Genomic DNA, 20,203 nt, shown 5'->3' on the forward strand with positions numbered 1-20,203 from the left:
CAAACAACACCTGACTGTGAGAGGGGTTTCACAAACCCAGCATGCACCTTCCCCGCTTACACAGATTTTACAATTCTGACCAAACCCATCAAGATTCCCACACACAAACGCAAGCCCTGGAGATGGATCTATCTGCATAGATCTGTATATATCTATACATACAGTTACCAAAGGCTGCTGCAGGGCACAGAGGACCAGGCAGGAGCTGGCTCCAGCCCTGCCAAGAAGCAGAGAAATGCCTGGCCTTCCTTGCCCCAGCTCCACAGCTCATGGCCAAGGCAGGGTGATGCTGCTCTGCCGAGCCCCACACCTCAGTGCTGAGCACACCCAGCAGCCAGCACAGCCCTCCTAGGCAGGGATTGCTACAAGTTCTGCACTTACAGGTGCTGCCTCTCCTCGAGCTTTCCCTGCAACACCTTCAGGGAAGGCACCTGGCAGCTCTCCCCAGCAGCAGAGCACAGGGCAGGCTGTGCCCAAAGAGAGCAGGGGCAGGGCTGGGGCTCCAGCCCACGGCCAGGGGACCCCTTTGCTCAGAGGGCAGCCTTCCCCCAGAGCAGCCACGCTGCACCCTGCTCTTCTCCTCCCTTTAATTCCTTTTTAATTAATCTCATCAAAGGGCACGGAGCAGGCTGGTGCCTATGGAGGCACCCTGCCAGCTGCAGTGCAGAGCCGGGTGCCAGTCCCCTCCACCCCATCCTCCCCAAGCCCCCAGGGCCAGCCCGGCAGGGAGAAGCAGCAGGGGTGGGGGCGTGCTTGAATTTGAAAATATTTTATTCGAATAGTAAATAATTATACAGTTGAAACAGTTCTATCGAAGCACTCTATAAATAGCTAACAGTTAAGAAAATAATGTGTGTAGAAAAAGAGATTGCATCTAAAAGTAAGAGCTGTTGGTTGCACGGGATAAAATGGTTAAGATCATGTGTTATTCTAGGTATAAAAGTTAAAACCTTTTTAGCAGATCCCTTAAGAAAAAAAGATCTTCTAAAACGCACAGTGAAATGGCAGGTGGGGAGACAAAAAAGCGCATTAGAATATCTGCAATCAAATAATATCAATCTTCATAATTAATATAAATAAATAACGAATAAATAACATAATTAATCAAACCAACATATACAGATAGACAACTCATGAGCTACCTTAGAAAGGGCAAACGAACAGAAACAGAAAGTTGGCATGTCACAGTTAAGGCAGTTTCTACAGCATTTTCTGGAGACCATCAACAGCAGAGTCAAGGCATTTGTGGCTACACTAAAGGAAACGCTTGTTTCTCTCAAGCAGTTTGATCTGTTCACATCGATAAAAAACAGAGCAAAGGAACAAAATTAAAAAAAAAAAATAAAGAAAAAAGAAAAAAAGAAGAGAGAGACCCCGGGAAGGTAAGTGTAAAGCCAGATTCCAGCAGGTCACAAGCCGTATTAAAGCTAATCGTGTGGCGGCCCCGGGGGAGCAGCGCGGGGCGGCGGGGAAGGCACGGGCGGCTCAGCAGGCAGGGCGCAGCGGCACCTGGAGCAGGATGACCTGCCGGTTCTCCGAGGGGTGGCACTTGTTGATGTGCCGGGTGAGGCCGGGAGAGCTGTAGAAGGTGGCCGGGCAGTACTTGCAGGGGAAGACCTGGGCGGCGTGCAGGAGGCGCAGGTGCCGCTCCTGGCTGCTCTTGCTGGGGAAGGTCTCCCCGCACACGGGGCACAGGCGGCACTCGGCGGCGGGAAGCTCCTCGGCGCTGGGCTCCGGGGCCGGTGCGGGTACCGGGGCCGCCGTGGGTGCCGGTGCAGCGTGCCCCACCAGGTGCTTGCGCAGGTAGGCTTGCCGGCGGAACCGCTTGGCGCAGCGGGGACACTCGAAGAGCCCCTCCTCGGAGCCCGCCTCCGAGGCTCCGCCGGGGCTCGGCGTGTCCCGCTCGCTGCCGCTGCCACCGCTCGCCTCCTTCGGCGTCTCCTCCGCCGGGGCCGTGCCCGGGCCCGCGGCCGGTGCCCGGGCCGCCTCGGGGCCGCTCTTGGTGGCGGGCGGACGCGGTTTGTGCCAGCGGCGGTGGGAGGCGAGGTTGGCGGGGCAGGAGAAGACCTTGTCGCACTCGGGGCAGCGGTACTCCACCCGGACGATGCGGGAGCAGCGGTGCTGCGCCAGCGCGAAGGGGTCCCCGTACTCCTCCTTGCAGAGCTGGCAGATGAACTCGCCCAGCGGGCGGGCGCAGCCGCCCCGCGCCTTGGCCGGCACCTCCACCGGGCCCTCCTTGATGCGCAGCCCCAGCACGGGCGAGGTGGTCACTTCGTCCTCGAAGGTCAGCTTGCGGATCGCCTTCGTCTTCTTGCCCGACGGGGCCTTCTGCCGCCCGGGTTCGGAGGCACCCTGCGGGCGCTTGGCGGGCAGCGGGCGGCCCGAGGCGGGCGGCGCGGCCGGGGCGGGCGGCGCGGGGACTCCGCCGGGGCCGGGGTGGGCGGCGGGCGGCTCGGCGTGGCCGGCAGCGGCCCAGAGCTTGAGGTCAGCCGGGGCGAAGAGGATCGGGTCCATGGTGCCGGGCACGGCCGGCGCGGGGAAGGACTCGGCGGAGACGGGCGAGCCCAGGCTGAAGCCGCGCTCCAGGTACTTGTCCCTGCTGACGGGCCGCGTGGGGCTGTACAGCGCCTGCACGGCGGCATCGGGCGTCCCGAACGGCACCGGCGGCGGCGAGTCCCGCGGCAGGGGCGGCGGAGCGGCGGGGCAGGCGGGCGGCGGAGCGGCGCCGGCGGGGAGCGGCGGGCCGGCGGCGGCTTCGCGGCAGCAGCGCGCCCGGTAGGACACGGGGGTGGGCCGCCGGCTGCGCTTCACCAGGAAGCCCCGGGGCATCTTCGCGCCGGCTCCGGGCCGGCGGCGGCCACGACGGAGGCTGCTAGCTCTGCCCGCGGCGCGGCCGCCGCCGCCGCCTTTAAGCGAGCCGGGGCCATTGTTCGGGCCGGCGGCGGCGGGACGGGCCAATCAGCGGCGGCGGCGGCGGCGCGGCCGCACCTGAGCCCGGACCGGCACACGCCCGGCCCCGCCCCCGCCCGCCCGGCACGCGCGGCCTTTGTGTGCCGCCCCCCGCGCCGGCAGCGGGGCCGGCAGCGGGTGGTGCTCTCGGGCCGCCCGCCAGCCCGGGCCGCGCCGCCGGCAGGCTCGGCACGGAGCACTGTCCGCTCCCGGCGGGCCGACTGTTTGCGGGCTGCGGGGAGAGGGGAGTTCGGCGCATGAGGAGGCGAAAGTGGCGCTTGTGGCGGCGGCACAGAGGGGAGCGGGGCTGCCCGCCGGGGGTGCTGCCCAGCGGCGGCAGCAGGTGGCCAGAGACGGGTCTGTCCGAGCGGGAGGAAAAACGAACGGGTCACCAGGGCCCGGCCGAGCCGGCAAACCTGCGAACGGAACAACTCCGCGCTGCTGCGGGGTCGGGGCAGGCGGAGCCACAGCCCCGGCCCGCTGGTAACCGAACCTGTTACTCTAACCCTAACGGGTCAGGCCCGGTTCCCGGTACACGCAGGGATGGCGGCAGCGGCGCTCGGTTCCGGCCCGAAGCGCTGCGCGTCGGGTACGAGGTGCGATGGGGAACGGGCAGAGGGGTAGGTGCCCAAGCAAACACGCCCGGAGCGGCCGAGGATGCGGCAGGTGCAGCCGCGGCGGGCAGAGCCCCGGGCCGCGGCCCCGCTCCCGCAGCCCTTTGTCCGCGGCGGCGCGGGGCTGCGCGCGGGGGGTCGCGGGGCCGCCCCGCAGGTGGCGGGACCGGGGGATGAGGGGCGGGGGGGGAGCGGAGCCGCCGCCAGGCCGGGGGCGCGTGCGGGCAGCGCCCTCCCCGCCCCCCGCCGGGCCCTTTGTGGGGGGCGCGAGGCACGCGGGCGGCACGCGAGCGAGCGGGGCCCCCCCGCGCGCGCCTTTGTGCGCGTCATTAGCATAAAGCTGCGCGACCCTCGGCACAAAGGGCGGCGGGCGGGGGGGCGCGGGGGCCGCCGCTCCCGCGGACACCCCCCGGCGGGCCGGGACAGGCGGCGGGGCAGGCAGGCAGGCAGGGAGGGAGGGGGGCTTCGAGGGGCCGCCCCCGCCCGGGTGGGACAGGCGTGCGGCGCGGCGGGGCGGGGCGGGGCGGGCGGCTCGCGGCGCATTAGCATACAGCTGCGGCCCCGCGGGCACGCGCCGCCGCCGCCTCCCCGCCGGGCTGCGAACCGAGACTCCCCTGCACCGACGGGGCTGCGAACCGAGACTCCCCTACACCGACGGGGCTGCGCACCGAGACCCCCCCTGCCGTCTGTCTCTTACCTGCAGGCGGGAGCACTCTGTAGGGATCGGTCGGGGCGTACATGGGCAGCTGGGCGCGGTGGTGCCGCAGGTAGCGCAGGACGGGTTCCCGAAGCGATGGCCGGCCGGCTTTCAGCCTAGGCAGCTGCCCGGGCACCTGCAGGACAGAGCTGTCTGTCAGACAAACGGGACTCGGGGTACACGGCAGCGAGGTCCCAACACGGCCTGAAAACATGTCGGGGTTAGGATACAGGCAGCAGTGGGGTGTGGAATGGGGCTCACACTGAGTACACCCTGGGGCCGGTGGTGCTCGACTGTTTGTTCACCTCTCCCTCACAAATAACCAGCCACAGGTGCAAGGGTTGCGTGGAGCAAACCCGTGCGGAACCCCTGTCAGAGGGGTTTTGCCAGAGGAATTCCACACTTCCCCTCGCCCCCCACATGCCCTCCCTATATTTACTGCGGCTGCTTTTTACCCGAGCCTCAGCCCGGCCCAGCTGCAGCCAGAGCACCGGGCCATGATTGCTGACGGACCACAAGCGCTGCTCCGGTAGCTCTGGCACGGCCCGTGTGCCCAGGGCATGCGGCAGGCAGCATCCAGCAGCTGATGGAGGTGCAGCCCCCAGCCCAGCCCTGCCATCTGCATGTTTGCATCGCCGGGGCTGCCACAAACACATGGCTGCGATCCCCGAGGGGTAAACACGGCCCGTGCCAGCGGCCCTGCCAGAGCCCCGCGCTGCCAGGGCAGCCTCGGGTGACAATTTCAACACAGGCTAAATGCACAGCCCGGCCCAGAACATAACTGTCTTTTCTGTGTCTGTGCAGTTAGTGCTTCGATTAGCAAATATTTCTGTAAATATTATCCCCAGAGCAGGACATTTTCTCTTTTTTCACTTTCCACTTTCTCTGGAAACTAATCAGAAATATCTGACTTCTGTGCATTTATGCCCACAGCTCTTAAACATCTCTCTCCCTCATTTTTGCACTTCATTAGTAATTTTTCTGCTTGCTGAAATGAGCTAGAATATGAGCCTCAGGAGGCAATGACAGTAGGTCTCTTACTTCATACAGAAATACAACCAGTCCTGAGGCATTTAAGAGATATTCCAAGAGCACATGGTACCAGCTCTGGATCTGGGAATGTGCCCAGAAGGAACACCCAATGAAAACATAAATTGTAACATTTAGCAAATATAGTTAAAATCACAGTGAAAAAAAGAATAAAAGTCCAAAATGCCAAATTTTCATTCAGATGGAAATGAATGAAATCATCACCTATGTCCATAGGAATCCTGACTCACACAGAGCTGCTTCCAGGCTTTGCAAGGAGGCTCTCTGTGTCAGGACTGCTGCCACAAAGGGTAAGGCAAGCAAGTCCTTCATTTGTAGGGCACAAATTCCCTCTCTCCCAAGCTGTTCACACTAAAAGCATGATAAATACGTTTGAATGATGGCAAGAAAAATACTTCACATCAGGCCCCTCATTCTGCACAGAACTTAATTTTGCACTCTTTTATAGAGGTCTTCCAAGAGAACCCAAATTAAACTGCACCAAGGCCCTTTCTGGGTCAGGACAACAGGAGGCAAATAGCTCTGAGCCCTTTGGGGACAAGGCAGGGCTGAGCACACATGGCTGCAGCTGGGATACAGCAGTGTTGGGCTCTGGAGATAGATGGGCTATGGGCTCCACTTCCTCCTGCCACCCTGCCTCCATTTACACTCAATTCCATTCATTTTCTGCACAGTTAAAAACTCAGTGAGCACATGTTTAAAACCCAGTGCCACCATCTGGAACCACATGGGGTTAAACAAAGGCAGAGCAGTGTGAGCAGGGACAGGGTGAACTGGTCCCGGGTACTGGGCTGGAAGCACCAAAATCAGACCATAAATTCTGTTTGGGATCAGCCAGAAGTTCCTCAGGAGGTGGGGAAGGCAGCTCTGGGGGCTGCCTGGCACCTGCTGCTGTTATTAGTTCTCCCCATGGAGCACAGTGACTCTGGATTTTGGGCAGGCAGTTCCTGGCTCCTGAGGCTTTATGCCTCTGTTATGGTGCTGGGGCCAAAGCTGTAAAACAGCATTAGCAAACATTTTAATTCCACCCTTATTCAGGAAATCTAGTTATCACTGAAAAAGCCAGTTGCTTTCACCCTTTGGACTACGAAAGCCATTCCCTGTGGGTAGGTGTTGAAAAACCTACCCAAGGCTCAGCTGAGAGAGGTGTAGGATGGCCCATAGCATATTCCTGTTAGGGAACACCCCTAAACCCAAGGGGGATACATGGACAAGCCAGGCTCCTGATTCCACTTGTACAAAATTGCAGCTATAATGCAAAAATGCAGTCATGGACAACAAAGCAAGTTTGAGTTGCACTGGCAGATTTGAGAATACACCCCAAGCAGAAAACTGAACGCTGTGCTGTACATGGTGACGCCCCTGTGAGGTACACAGTCTGCTCTGGCTTCCCCGAAGAGAGAGGTAAACAGAAACATAAAGCTTCAGGATACAGATGGGAGCAGAAATCAAAGTGACCAACACCAACAAATTGCCTAAATAATAAAATGCACTCGCCAGTCATTTTTCTTACCTCTTCTGACATCAGCATTTGGTGCAGTTCCTTCTGCAGATCAATAAACCGATCGTGATAGATGGCCAAGGACCAAGGTTCCCTGAAGTAGCTGGGTAAAAAAGAAGAAATTTAGTTATCTCGTGAACCTCTCATTAACCACTAATAAAGTATTTACCTGCTTTTTTGCCTTTATAAATTACAGTTCTGGACCCATCATGATCGTTTGTTCATAAAATGCCTCCTTGTAACAGCATGGTCAATCAATTCTTTTAATGGATGTTCCTGATGTACAGCCAGCTCCAGTAATTACATTTAAAGTGGCTTAATTCAGAGCTGTGGCAAGACCCAGTGAAGAATCCTGATTTTATCAGAATTTAAAAGCCTGAAGACCTGTAAAGAACGGTGTCTCCATTATCTGTCCTCATTTGAGAAAAGCAGATTGCAGGATTAACTGAACTACTGCATAAACAAATTAAATTTGTGTAGACAATGACACAAATGTTGTTCATCATTAAGGTTTCTGGATTAATAAAAGCCAGAAAAACAGGCCACCACATCGCTGCAATATGTTCTTTGCACTAGTGTGATGAAGCTAAATTGAACTGATTCTAGGAGGAAGCTCTTGTAACTTTTTCTTTTCAGTGACAGCATTCACAGCAGCATTCTTCCATGAAAAAGGAGGAAAAGGATGGAGAGGGCACTGCTCCCTGTAGAACCTCATGGCTGTAAATATAACTGGGGGCAGCCAGATTACAAAGCTGTGATTTACTTCTCTCTATAATGAAAGATAAATTTTACAGCTCGGGTGAGATGCTGGGAGTGTAATTCTTGTTAATGCTCACAGTGGTCAGGAGGTGCCCCGTGCTCATCTTCATAATGACCGAGCAGATGTCAGCAGGCTCACCCAGGAAATTGGGAGAGGGGGGAATTTGTGTGGTTGCCACCAACACTCAAGCCTTGGGAATGGCAGCAGACCCTGGCACTGCCCTCTGGAGCACAGGAACCTTCTCACCTGGTTCAGCCGTGTGGCCTTTAAGTAAGCACCTACATAAGGCAACTTAAACATGCTACACAGATTTAACAATCCTGAGATTCCTGTCCACAGAGAACTAACGTGCAGTTTCCTCTCTGCAGATTTTACTTCCTCCATGCCCAAGGGCAGGATTTCCCCCTCCTGCTCCAAAGACACCTCAGCTCTCCCTCACACCCATTGAAATGCTCTGTGCACCTGACACAGCTTGGCTGGATGTCCATGTGCTTGGCCCCTCTCTGCCCCAGCACCTCATTCCCCTCTGAGTGCCAGGCTGGCTGGGGCTGCCTCTTGGAATCTGCTTGATCTGCAGCACAGCAGGGCTCTCTCTCCCCCACAGACCTTTTCAAAGTATAAATATTTATGGACACCATTCCAAGCATCACATCCTTGCTATAGCAAGTGCTGCCTAGCCCAGGAGTTACTGGGACTGACACCTGCTCATTTGGATATGCAGGTTAGGATGAGCTCAGCTTTAAGGATCCTTGTTTCAGTAACTGCACACCCCAAAGGTGTGCAGAGAGCTGGAGAAAAACACAACATCCCCCAATATTTAAAACCTCTTCAATTTCAGAAGAAAAACCCCACCCAACACAAACCTTTAATTCACTGTTGATAATAAATAGCAAAGAGAGAAAGGGAGGTGTTATACAAGAATACATTAAAGTAATTAAAGACTATTTTTACTGATATACTGTGGTAAAAGTCATGTTCTGCTGGCCAATTGTTTTGTCTTCAAACTGGCATCTTAAGACTATAATCCTGAGCAGATGATTTCCTCTCTCAACTGAGGGGCAACCTTCCCAACTGCCTTACCTCAGTTAAGGGGCTCACCTGCCTCACTGAGGCGTTGCACTTAATGCTCTTTATAAATGTTTCAGAGGTGCTACATATTCCTGCTATTGTCACCAGCTCCATCTATAATCACAACTTTACTGTTCTGGTCAATTTACACAGATTTGGAGCTCAAAACCCGAAATTTGAATATTAAATGCAAATAAAATGCCTGGTTTTGGGGAGCAGAGAATGCCTTGTCCATATTTTCTAGAGAATGCCTTGTCCTTCTAGACTGCCAGAAGGAGCTTCTAACTAACCAAAATTTACTCCCAGACTTCCTTCACTTCCCTTCACCTGAAGAACACCAAGGGCCATTTGGAGATTCAGCTCACACAAACAATTCACTTTCTTTGCCGGCTCTGTGCTTCCATCTATTTATCTTTTCAGTTCCAATCACCTTTCTCAGGATGGGTACACGGTGTTTTTGACAGAGCAGCTCTACATATGGCTGCTAAAGGGAAGCTTAATAATGAAAAACCCCATTTGAAACCAACAAGTTGACTTTCTGAGGCTCATTCTGAATTTTATTACCACTTCAGCAGCAGTCCCTCAGGGCAAGCCGTGGAAGGCTTCAAAGTATAAAGCTCTTCAGTGTACGAGACGGAGCTGGCACCCTCCCAACAGGGGCTCAGCGGCTCCTCCGCTATCACAAGAACGGCATCTGCCACATGTGTTTGCACCATTTAGTCTTTCATAACCTGCCAGAGTGATCAGGCTAAATGTGTACAAGATGACAGTGTCTGCCAGGAACATAAGGGGTGTGCAAACTTGGTCACTTCCTAGCGGGGATCCCTGCTGGAAGCCTTTCTGGCGATGACAGCGATTGGGGGAAGGCGTTTGTGACGGGTGGGATGGAATGGGCTCCTGCAGAAGACAATGAACAACATCCTCTGCGTTGCTAAGGAGCTGGGCTCACCTTTCATTGACAAACAACATCTCAAGTCTGTTCTGCCTCATTTGTGAGGTGTAGCCTACATTAGATGAGAGGCAAGGAGGAAGGAAATATTTTGTGGCACAGAATCCTTCCCTTTGCAAGAAATATAAATAAAATGGACAGAGCTGGGCACTGCTAGCAAGTAAAAATGAGTGTACCCACAGCTGCCTAGAGTCACTCTCCATTTCATTTGCAGGAACATACCACATTGGAGAAGAAGCCTCTGCTCCTGTGGAAGATGGTTCTATGCTCTGGCAGCAAGGACCCAACACTGACCTGCCACCTGAGTCAGGTCTGGTGGCATGGGGGTATAGCACTGGAAGATACTCCATCCCTTCTCAAATCCTCAGATTTCAGGACATACAAAGTCATTCTCTAGCACGTGTGGGTGGCTCTGGTGGTGCCTCTCAGTGAGTCTCTCAGTGGTGCCTTTGGTGATAGCCATGATAGCCAAAGCTGGGAGCCCAGTCAGGCAGGGAAAGGCTGCTGCTCACGCATCCCAGGAATCACCCCAGGAGAACAAGCACAGAGGAGACTGAAGCTGTTCAGCTGACACGGGCTCAAGTGGAACACAATTACACCAGGAGTGCCTACACAGAGCAGGGACTTCCACTTCTCAGGAGTGGGAAGAGTAAAGTGTTGTGGAGCGATGGGATGCAATGCAATTTCAATTTTCAGGCCATCCTGACAATACTTCCCAACCACAGCCTGCAGATGAACAAAAGTCTTTTCTCCAACACAAGCACAAAAGATGGAACATCCCATCTTGCCAGCAAAATTAAAAATGTGTTGGTTTGAGAACAGGATATGCATGTCTTTAAGACTCTTAATTACCAAGACACGGTAATACCAGCAAAAGATACCAAATGTTTCCTGATATACCTTGGATAGCTGGACCAGGAATCATAGTGTGTTAATTTAAAGACAATATAAATAAATGCTCCAGTGAGCATTTCCTGCATTCATATGACCAATAATTTCAAAAGACAGCTTGTTTACATAGGTAAAAAGCAAGACCAATTTGTGTAAAATCCCCTAGAGCACCACCTGAGAGCATTGTTCTTCAGCACAAAAGACATAACATATTCCCTGACCTGCAATTTCTTAACATTCACCTACAACTGCTGAGCAGCAAATGCAAACCAACAGCCTGTTTGTAGCAAGAAGGGCCTTTACTGCTTTGCTCTGCAGTTGTGCTCCCTGAACACCTGCTTGTCCAGGTGTTTGAATATCTCCTGTTAAATTCAGTGATCCGGGACTCTGTTACTGCTCTCACTCGGTAATTAGTGAAACCAACAGCCTTATGGACAACAAATCTGAGTGAATCCACAGAGCAGGTTCACAAAGTAACAATAGTGCTCACAAATTCACAAGCTGACATTTCTTTTGTTCCTTTTGAGAAGCAAACCCTGGAGAGGAAGGCTGTGCTTTTTTACCTCTTCTCACATAAACTGCAATGTCTTGTCTTTGGAAGATGACTGGTTTAAGACTCGTGGTTTACAATCCCCTTTTAAACAGCACTGCAATGGCAAACCAGTGCAAAGGACAACTGCTCTTGCAATTCTTGTTCTGGAAAAATGGCCACTGACTCCAGACCTCGTTGAGGGTGACACTGCTCCTGCTGGTCCAGACCAGCCTCCCTGGGGCTGCTGCAGGGACCTGCTGACGTCAGGGGGTGACACTGCACCACTCACCAGCATCCTCCCTCCCAATATGCTGGTGATCCATCATGACTGATAAATCAGCTCTGCTGCAGTTTTAATATCCTGGAAATGTTACAGCACTGTACCCAGAGGCACCTTCAGAAAGCAGATCCTGGTATTGAGATAATGCAGCCCTTTCCTGTTCTCCTAAGTGGCCTCAGGAGAGACTCCCTGTTATTTCAGCACTGGTATTTGGTAAAGTTTAGACACCTTAGTAGATCACAGCAGTTGTGGTGTACCAGCTCTCACTGAACTGCTCTCTGAACTTTCTAACCTCTGTGCTTTTTAAAGCTGCTGTCTGTGCTCTATGAGCACTTTGTGGCTGACCCTGACATCAGGCTTACTGCATTTTTTTCACATACTGTTATTTCACACATAATGTATTATGAAAATTATTTAAAGGAAATTAAACCTGAGGCACAAAACCATCAAACAGGCTGTGTGCAGGAGTATGATTGCTTTTCTGTAATTGTTTATGGATTCAATCATTCATAATGGTTTGCATAATTACTTGTATGAATCAGCAAGGTTTGGCTGCAAATTAATGTGGCAGGGTTCAGCTGACAAGCTTTAACTTACTAATTTGAATGTGGGGTTTCTTAGTAACATGGCTCTTCATTGGCAAGTTAGCTGCTCCTTTAAAGCTACTTAATATCTGGAAATCTCCAGCCATTTGTATCGATTTGCTCAGTAAGTGCAGCTGTAGCAGAGCACTGTGGGGTGAGCGGTTAATTCCGGGAGCGAAAAAGCCCTCAGTGCTTTGATATCCCTTCAACGTGTTCCTCTTTCCTTTCCCTGTCTCTCTCTCCTCAGGAAAAGCATACACATTTCCCTCTAATTAGGCTGCAGAAGGTACAGAGCAGCACTAGTCCCTCTCAGTCATGCTCACTACCTGTTACTGAGTTCCTTTCTGGTCTTTTTTAACCCTGCAAAAGAAACATCTCAGAGTCTGCCTGATGAACAAAAGCCTACAGTAGAGTCCCTCAAATGTAATCCCACTGTGGGTAATGGTGTGGGATCCAGCAGATTCCAGACAGCAGCAGGGCATTCTAGTGCTCCTCTTAACAACCACTCTTAATTTCAAAAAGCTTGGGTTAAAACCAGCTTTTCCATGCTGGTAGCATGCATTTCATGTTTAAATAATCACTGATTATCCAGCCTGTAAGTAATGAAATTCTCACTACCTTTCAACAATAATGCTGAAAACATTAAATGTTGTTCTTTTCCTTAATGCATTTGAGTGTGGTGTTTCTGCTCAACAGTCTCACTGAATGACACTGCTTAACAGATCACCTTCAGCCTGATGTTAACAGCACCAGGATGTGGGAGGTGAACTTCAGTGGAAAAACCTAAATGATTACTTCAAAATAAGAGAATGCAGTTAATGCAGCTCAAAGTACTTTTGAACATTTAGCTTATACAGCCAGTATGAAAATGCAACGTGAAAATAAAAGACAGGGCTTGAAGAGAGCAGCTAAGGAAACATCTGGTGCTGTTATCCATGTTTACAGTTTCTGGGTGGATTTTCCAAAGCCTCTCAGGGAAAGGGAGCCTGACTCCCTTCACATATTCCTGCAGCATGTTTGGCAGCCTCATGCTCCGTGGCCTGGTGCAGCTGAAGCTGTGTCACTTTGTGGATTTTCTTCAGGGTCCCCAGCTCCTGGACAGCAGCACACAGGCCTTCTGGGAACCACCTGGCATGGATCTCCACAAGTCCATGCATGCATCACCTGTTCCCTTCCTCAGGGAAAACTGAATCCTACCTGCATTCTGGCACTGAGGAAAAAACATTTCTTTGTGACTACAGTTTACCTAAATCCCCTGTGCTTTTTGTCCTACACTCAAGTACTGCCACAAAACCCACTCTCTCAGCTCCTTCTTGCCAAAGAGGCCTGGTCATGTCTGCTGGGGGCTTCTCCCCCCTTATGGTGCCCAAGACCCCTGTGCAGAGAAGCAAATTTCCAATTTGACAAGTCCTGGAAACAAAGCTCTTGAAACAAAATATAGCCAAGTGTTTTTGAGCCCTGCCTGGATGACCATGCTTGTGAGGTTTCTCTCCTCATCCCTCATTAAAACACGCCCTGCCTTTGTGCACTGCTCCCCTGTGCCCCTGCCTGGTGCTGCCCTCACCCCACCACTGCTGTGAGTGCCACACAACTGAGACACAACCAGCATCTTCTGCAGGTCATGGCTAACAGCCAGTTCATTAACACACAATTACAAAATCCCAAGTAAAAGCCACTCACATCTCATTTGCAAAACAAGCTCCTTAAGTTTTTTAGAATCTAGTGGGTCAGATTTTTATGCATTTATGTTAGATTTGATTTTCATTAATGCCAAATGAACCTTACATAAAGCACTTCTATCTCATATTAAAGGCATGATGCCAGTGAGCATCCATTTGGTTGCTAAGTATCAGGAGATCCTCTAATTATCTGTTTTGTACTTAAGATGCAGCAGAGGGAGATTCCACTGCTCTGTGGACATGTTCCATAACTTGGCAACTGCCTTGCAGCTGCCCTCAGCTCAGGAGGACACAAAAGGAATGCTGGTTGCATTCCTCCTCCGTGAAGTAGTGTGGAGGACTGATGACCAGTAAATCTATAAACTTAAAAAGAAAAGAAAAAAAACTTCAGACCTCTCTCTCCACCCCTCTCTTTTATCTGCTGCTAGGGCAATAATAATGGAAATATTCTGAAGGCCTTTCAGCAAGTGAGGAGGGGCCAGGAGCATGGCATACACCATGGTATCCCTTCAGAGCACATCACCAGAATTTGCTTCCTTTTTTCTTCAGGAAAAAAGACTCCCTGCAAGAAAGAGCCTTGCTCTTGGGGACTCAAATTCTAGTTGACTTTTTGAGATGCAGCCTGATGGGAAATGAATAAAAATTGCAGAAAACTCCTTCCTGAAGTGGATTCCAAATCTAGTGAGTAATGCCATTGAACTCACAGGTGATGAGCCTTTGGCTCCTACATTTTTTCCTGCCCTGGCATAGAAGAACTGCACTGTCAGGCCCCTCTGCTGAGGAATGCACTGGCTGCAGGCCCAAGTGCAAGGAGAGCACCCACTGCATGGCACAAGGCAACTAGAAAGGAGGACAATGTGTGCCTCACCTCCTCCAAGAGTCCAGCCAGTGACCAATCCTTCCTTTGGTTGTAGGTCAAGTCCCGCAGCTTTTAAATCCTGCTGAACTCACACCCAAATCAATGGAGCTATTCTCCAGACAAAAGGGAATGTTGTTTCCCTCATTATTCCCATTAGCTATGGCTCCAGGCACACAACCAGAAAGAATGACTTTGTCAAGTTTGCTGGATCTCAGGGGCCTGTTGTTAAAGCTGATTTGAGAATGGCATTGGCACATTCTGGCCAGGAAATCCAGTACCATGGGGTTAACTTTCAGCTCTTACACCGAACACAAATCAGTGAGGAAATTCACTGCTAGGTGAAGTCCCTAATTATTTAAAAGATAATTTGCATGCTACACAGAAATAAATTAGCTCCCAGGTGACAGCTGTTCCGCTGTGTCCATTCCTGGAACGAGATGCCATGCTGGGAAATCTAAATGCAGACCAAAAGATTAAAACACTGCATTTTCCTGCCTCGTAGGAAGGCTCTTCCCAAAACAGAGGCATAAAGAAGAGAGGAGGGGAACAGATGTTTCCAACCATCAAGTTTACAAGCTGAACTAGCACACCACATTTTCACAGTCTATATTTTCATTTCACTAAGGGCACTTCACATCTTGCCAGTAGATGTGGATGCAAGTGTAACAGGTACTACTTTAAAAGGAAGGTTTTGAAATCCAAAGACAGGAGCTCAGTCCTCACATCAGGTTTATGTTCATGTGGGATCCTTACAGACCACATGAACGAGGCCAAAACCAGTTGTTTTATCACACACATAGAAATCAGTGAATGCATTTTCCTATTCTGAACCAAAAGCCAAACAGGCACCACTTTTTATCTACATAAAAGTCTCAGGACAACTCACAAGAGTTTTTCAGTGGGTTTTCTAACAAACAGTCTTCTCATGGTTTGATTTTAGCAGTGTCTGTTGCACACTGCACACACATGTATGCACATTTTATGTGACACTGTACTGTGGGGAGGTAGATGTGTTGCAGATGTGATATATTATGAGAGTACATTATACTGCCTCTGTTGCTCCACATTCTTCTGAAACCATCAAGTTTCTTTGCCAGCTTGCTGTGTGCCAGGACTGCTCCATGGGGATGCCAGGGAGTTTACCTGTTACACCTGCTGGAGAATGCTCCCTCCTCACAGGGTGGACATGTGTAACAGGAACACCAAGCTGGGATGAGTGGGAGTGTCTCTGTGTGTGCTAAAGTGCCACAAGAGCCACACAAGCAAGGATTAAAGAGCAGCATATGTTCACTGCTGCAGAGCAACATATGGGATTTCATTCATAGGAGCAAGAAGAGAAGGAACAAATCTATCTAAAGATAAGGTAGAAAGAAGACTGAAAACAACTGGAGGCAATAAAAAAAAAAACAGATAAGAAAAACCTGGCAACTGTAATTCAGGAATTCTGCCACAGGCTAATGAGAGGCGAGATAAAATAATGAGGCAAAAGGTCCCAAACAACATCACTGTCTAATGGCTGTAAAAGACAAGTCCAAAATTAGTTCAGCATCACTAATTAAGGAGAGCTGAATGGATGTGATGAGGCCCTGATACATGGTATCCCTCTGTGCAGCACACCAGGGATCCTTTGGTCAAGGTCAGGAAAATACTGCTACCTGTGCTGCAGGCTGAAATCCCAAAGCAGGATGATTTATTCTTCCAGATGTTACTACTGGTGTGAAACTTGCTGGTGCCTCTGACAAATGCCCCCATACCACATGTCAGAGTGGTTCACAGAAAAGGTGAGCTCACAATGTGTGTGTGCACACTGTGATGCCCCAAAAGGACTGATGGCACCTTGCACAGCCCAAGGAGTTCTCCGAGTGCTCCAAATGTACCATCAGCATGAGCCGTGACAAGGAGAGGAAATCAACTGCTTAGCCCATCTCTCATGCACTTGTGTCACCCTCCTTCAGTTCCTCTTTAACACTCACTGACAGTGAATTTCAGGTGAATTTCACATCTGCTGTGCCCCGTTCCTCTCTTGTAAAACAACCCCAACATTTGCTATAAATCAAGCCCTACAGCAGCAATATTCACAAGCATCTTCTGGACCACAGTACACTCTTCACAGCAAACTTTTACAAACTATTATCTAAATAACATTTAATCTGAAAATTTTGATACCATTTGTGTCTTTCTTCTAATCACTTGTAAATAGAAGAAAATCAAATCTGGAAATGTTTCAGGCACCACTTTGTATCACAATAAAAACTGATAATTTGTTCCTGAGCCTGGCTTTCTGTCTCTACCCAGCTGATGTAAGGCAGTACTTCACTACTCCATCTGTGACAGTTTCTGTTCCAAAGCACCATTTGTGAGGGATTTCTTCAAATGAAAATCAAAAGCAATGAAACATTCTCTCAGAGGAGATGGCACATGACTAGAACTAACCAGGCCTTCAATCTCTCTCACCAGATAAAAATAGGCAAGTTGCTGAGTGTGACTATCACCATGAGTTATTTAAAATCTCCCTATGAACCTCTGACTTAAAAATTTGATTCAAAGCAACAAAAATACTTTTAAAAGCGACTTTTGAACATGAGTTCAGTAATAAAGGATTGTTCAAGTTCAGCTTAATTATTAACCTACTGAATATTCTAAACAAAAGTGATAAAGACACCAAAATGCTCATTCAGATGAAAAATAATCAAGTAAACCATTGCTCCTCCTCTAAGTAAATCTTAGACACAAAGCTCTTTCCAGGAAGGTCTTCGGGACTTACATTTTTACCGACAATATTGCTAAATAATGGAAAATATTTTTAAATCTGTTTTTCTACCTTTTTTTTTTTTTTTTTTTTTTCCAAGGGAAAGCAGCCAAAAGGCAAAGCACAATGAGACAAACCTTAAATTCTGCCAGAAGGAAGATTTTGAGCACAACAATGAGCTCCCCTCACCTGTAGAGGTCTGTGAGCTGCCCGGCCCCCCAGCGGTAGTACAGGTCATTGAGGAGGCGCTCGTGCTGCCCGTACAAGCAGATGTAGTTGGACACAGGGAAGGGTTCCTTGGAAAAGCAGGTGATGCTGTCCACCATATTGTATCTGCTGAAGTGTATCCTGAAGTAATTCCCCTGACTGGCTTCCCCAGTTACAATCTCTGTGCCCTAGAACAGAAAACACCAGGAAAGCTGTGGAGACAAGAACACCAACCTGGCACATACAGGGTCAGCGAGGGCTTCCCAGCCTGCAGCTCTCACTGCTTAATATCCACAACCCTCCTGTTAAAACTGAGAGACAACTCCTGGCACAGCAGTTCATTGGGAATGTTGCTGTGGCTTGGACACAGATTTTCCATGTGGTTTGGTTTGGTTACTGCCCATCCCACTGTCACTGCAGACACCTGGGGAAACCCAGGCCCTCTGGCTGTGCTGGCAGCATGACACTGGATCCACAGAGACCTGTGACCTCCTGGAGCAGCTGCTGGAGTCAGGAAAGATGACCTGGGGCATCCCAAACAACACTGGATAGCTCTGTTTGGGTAACTCAGCTGAACTCTGTTCAGCCTCCTTTATGACACAGAGCACACACATGACTCATCACATTTACTGTGATGAATATTGAATGTTCACACTCAAATTGTAGCACACTCAAACTTCAGCCACCTAAATCAATCACTTAGACAAAAATGTAAAAATTTCTTTCAAATCTCACATTGCAGTGGGATGATCAGATAACTTGGAGCTATTTTTTCCAGTTGTATTCCTGTCACAGTTTTATACATTTGTACAACCTGTTGCTAGGCTACAGAAACCTTTAGTATTTCCACACCTAAGCCAGTACCTTTCACTAGCTTCTCTTACTTCTTTCTTAGAAAATTATTTTAGGATTTTTACACAAAGTTTCTGGAGTGGCTTTTAAAAATGTCGTCCCTTTTCAGGTAATCAGCAAGTAATCAGAGTGGCAGCAAAGTAAGTCTAATCATATTCTAGCAATTTGGAGTAACAAAACCAATTCCCCTCTCTGATAGTCCTTTCTGCTCTCCACTACATGCTGCTCTGGATGGCTCATCCTGGATCTGAAAAGCAAGGTGAGCCATGCTTTGATTCCCCTCCCTAAACCATTTCCTTTTTAAAAAACCCATTTGTTTCACTGCTGTTCAGGTTTTAGAATCAGCACTGAAGTAGCTTTTTAAAAGCTGTTCTTTAAATCAACTGCAAAAATGGGCTTGATGCAGAAATTCCCAAGGAGAAAGGTAGAATCTACATGAAAGAGGATCTTGTCTAGGTGGAAAGTCCTCTCTGGCTTTAAAAGACATTAATCTAGACCTTTTCTTGCCTCAAGTTCTCCAGTAAGAGAATGCAGCCCAGCATGGTGAGTGCTTCCCCGTGCCCTGTTCCAAGACAACTCTCACAGCTGCAGGACTTGCTATTTTCTAGCAGCACAGAGCATCTCTTCCACAATACTTCCTGCTCTTCTAGAAATCAGCTGAATTTCCCTGCCAGACTGCCATCATCTGCATGCACTTGCAGCACCATACTGCAGGGAGTAAAGAAGGCTGAAAGCATGAAATGCTGCTAATACTGTTCTGTGTCCTCTGCACGGAAACCAGGGGTCTTTGGAGAAAGCCAAATACTAGGAAATGTGGAAAGGAACACCCAAGAGGTTCAGTTAGCTGAACTGAAACCAGAAACCAGACTGCTCCTGGTTTTCTCTCCAGCTGTACCTGGTGGGTACTGTGCCTCCAGAAGCAGCTACCCTAAACAGGAACACCTTTTCAAACAAACAGGGAGGACAAAACAAGAAAAGTTCCATTATTTAACTTACACGATCATACGGGTCAAGTTCTACATCCAAGGGCACAGGGATTCCAGGCTTGGAAATGTGCAAGTAGTTATAACCTCCAGGAAGAACACCACCTGCCATAAATGAAAATATGAGGCTTATTAAGTCATTAACAATGAACAAAATAATATATTTGTCTGTCCTCCTTCTGCCATTATCTTTTTCCAGTACATAAGGAGCCTTGAGTGCTGTACTGCACTGGTTTAGACGATTTTCAAATGTTTTGAAAATCCATCATTTCTAAGGTGAGACAGACCTGCCTACACTATAGATGAGCAAAAATACCTGAGAGGAGATGGAAGTGTGACAGAAATCCAGCTGGACATACCTTGAACTTTACACCTCCTGTATACAGGGATGAGTCTGTCCGAGCCTTCTGGTGGCTCAGAACTGGGCTGAAGCTTTGAATCAAAGAGACTCAGCATGGAAACAGCAAGCTCAAAGCCAATCTCCTTGGAGTTGAAGTTGCTGTGTGTTAATTCATCCCTGTAGTATCTCCTGGAGAACTTTGTCAGAGGACCTGCAGCCCTGATGCTGGCATCATTGGTGTGGAACTTGGTATCAATCACAACTCTTCCATCAAAAACAAGGCAAGCATCAGTGACAGCCTTAAAGATGTCATAATCCAGTGTCCTGTAGGCAAAGCTAAAAAATGCCTAAAAAGAGATGTAAATAAGTGAAGATAATTATATATTACTTATTGGTTGACTTCATACATTAAAACCCAGATCTTATTCTGAATGTTATTTTACAAAACAAGAATGTGAAATACAGTATGATTTTAGCCACACTATAACAGCAGAGAGATCCTTCTGATCCAGCATTTACAGCTACCAAAGTTAAGACCAAGACAGCAGAAAGGAGAATTACTAAACTAGACTCATCTGCTTCTGGTTATTAGATAGTTTAAAAACTCCAACATTTCACTCCCGTGAAACTCACAGCAGCAAGTTTCAGTGCCCTTAGCA

The 20,203-nt window shown here is 49.7% G+C and overlaps 2 protein-coding genes across 2 annotated transcripts in view; both read right to left on the reverse strand.

Annotated features, from left to right (window-relative positions):
- CFAP61 (cilia and flagella associated protein 61) overlaps nt 1-20,203 on the reverse strand; it is an 86,380-nt gene that overhangs the window by 3,176 nt on the left and 63,001 nt on the right. The window contains exons 21-25 of the mRNA XM_059468688.1: nt 19,564-19,891; nt 19,218-19,309; nt 17,352-17,557; nt 6,824-6,914; nt 4,261-4,396 (exon numbers count right to left, since the gene is read on the reverse strand). Coding sequence (XP_059324671.1) covers nt 4,261-4,396; nt 6,824-6,914; nt 17,352-17,557; nt 19,218-19,309; nt 19,564-19,891 — 853 coding nt within the window. The remainder of the gene's footprint in view (nt 1-4,260; nt 4,397-6,823; nt 6,915-17,351; nt 17,558-19,217; nt 19,310-19,563; nt 19,892-20,203) is intronic.
- INSM1 (INSM transcriptional repressor 1) lies at nt 1,486-2,927 on the reverse strand. Its single transcript, XM_059469137.1, is given in 2 exon segments — nt 1,486-2,876; nt 2,879-2,927. Coding segments are annotated over 2 exon segments (1,440 nt in total).

The sequence above is a fragment of the Ammospiza nelsoni genome, chromosome 3, assembly GCF_027579445.1.
Source record: "Ammospiza nelsoni isolate bAmmNel1 chromosome 3, bAmmNel1.pri, whole genome shotgun sequence".
NCBI lineage: Eukaryota > Metazoa > Chordata > Aves > Passeriformes > Passerellidae > Ammospiza > Ammospiza nelsoni.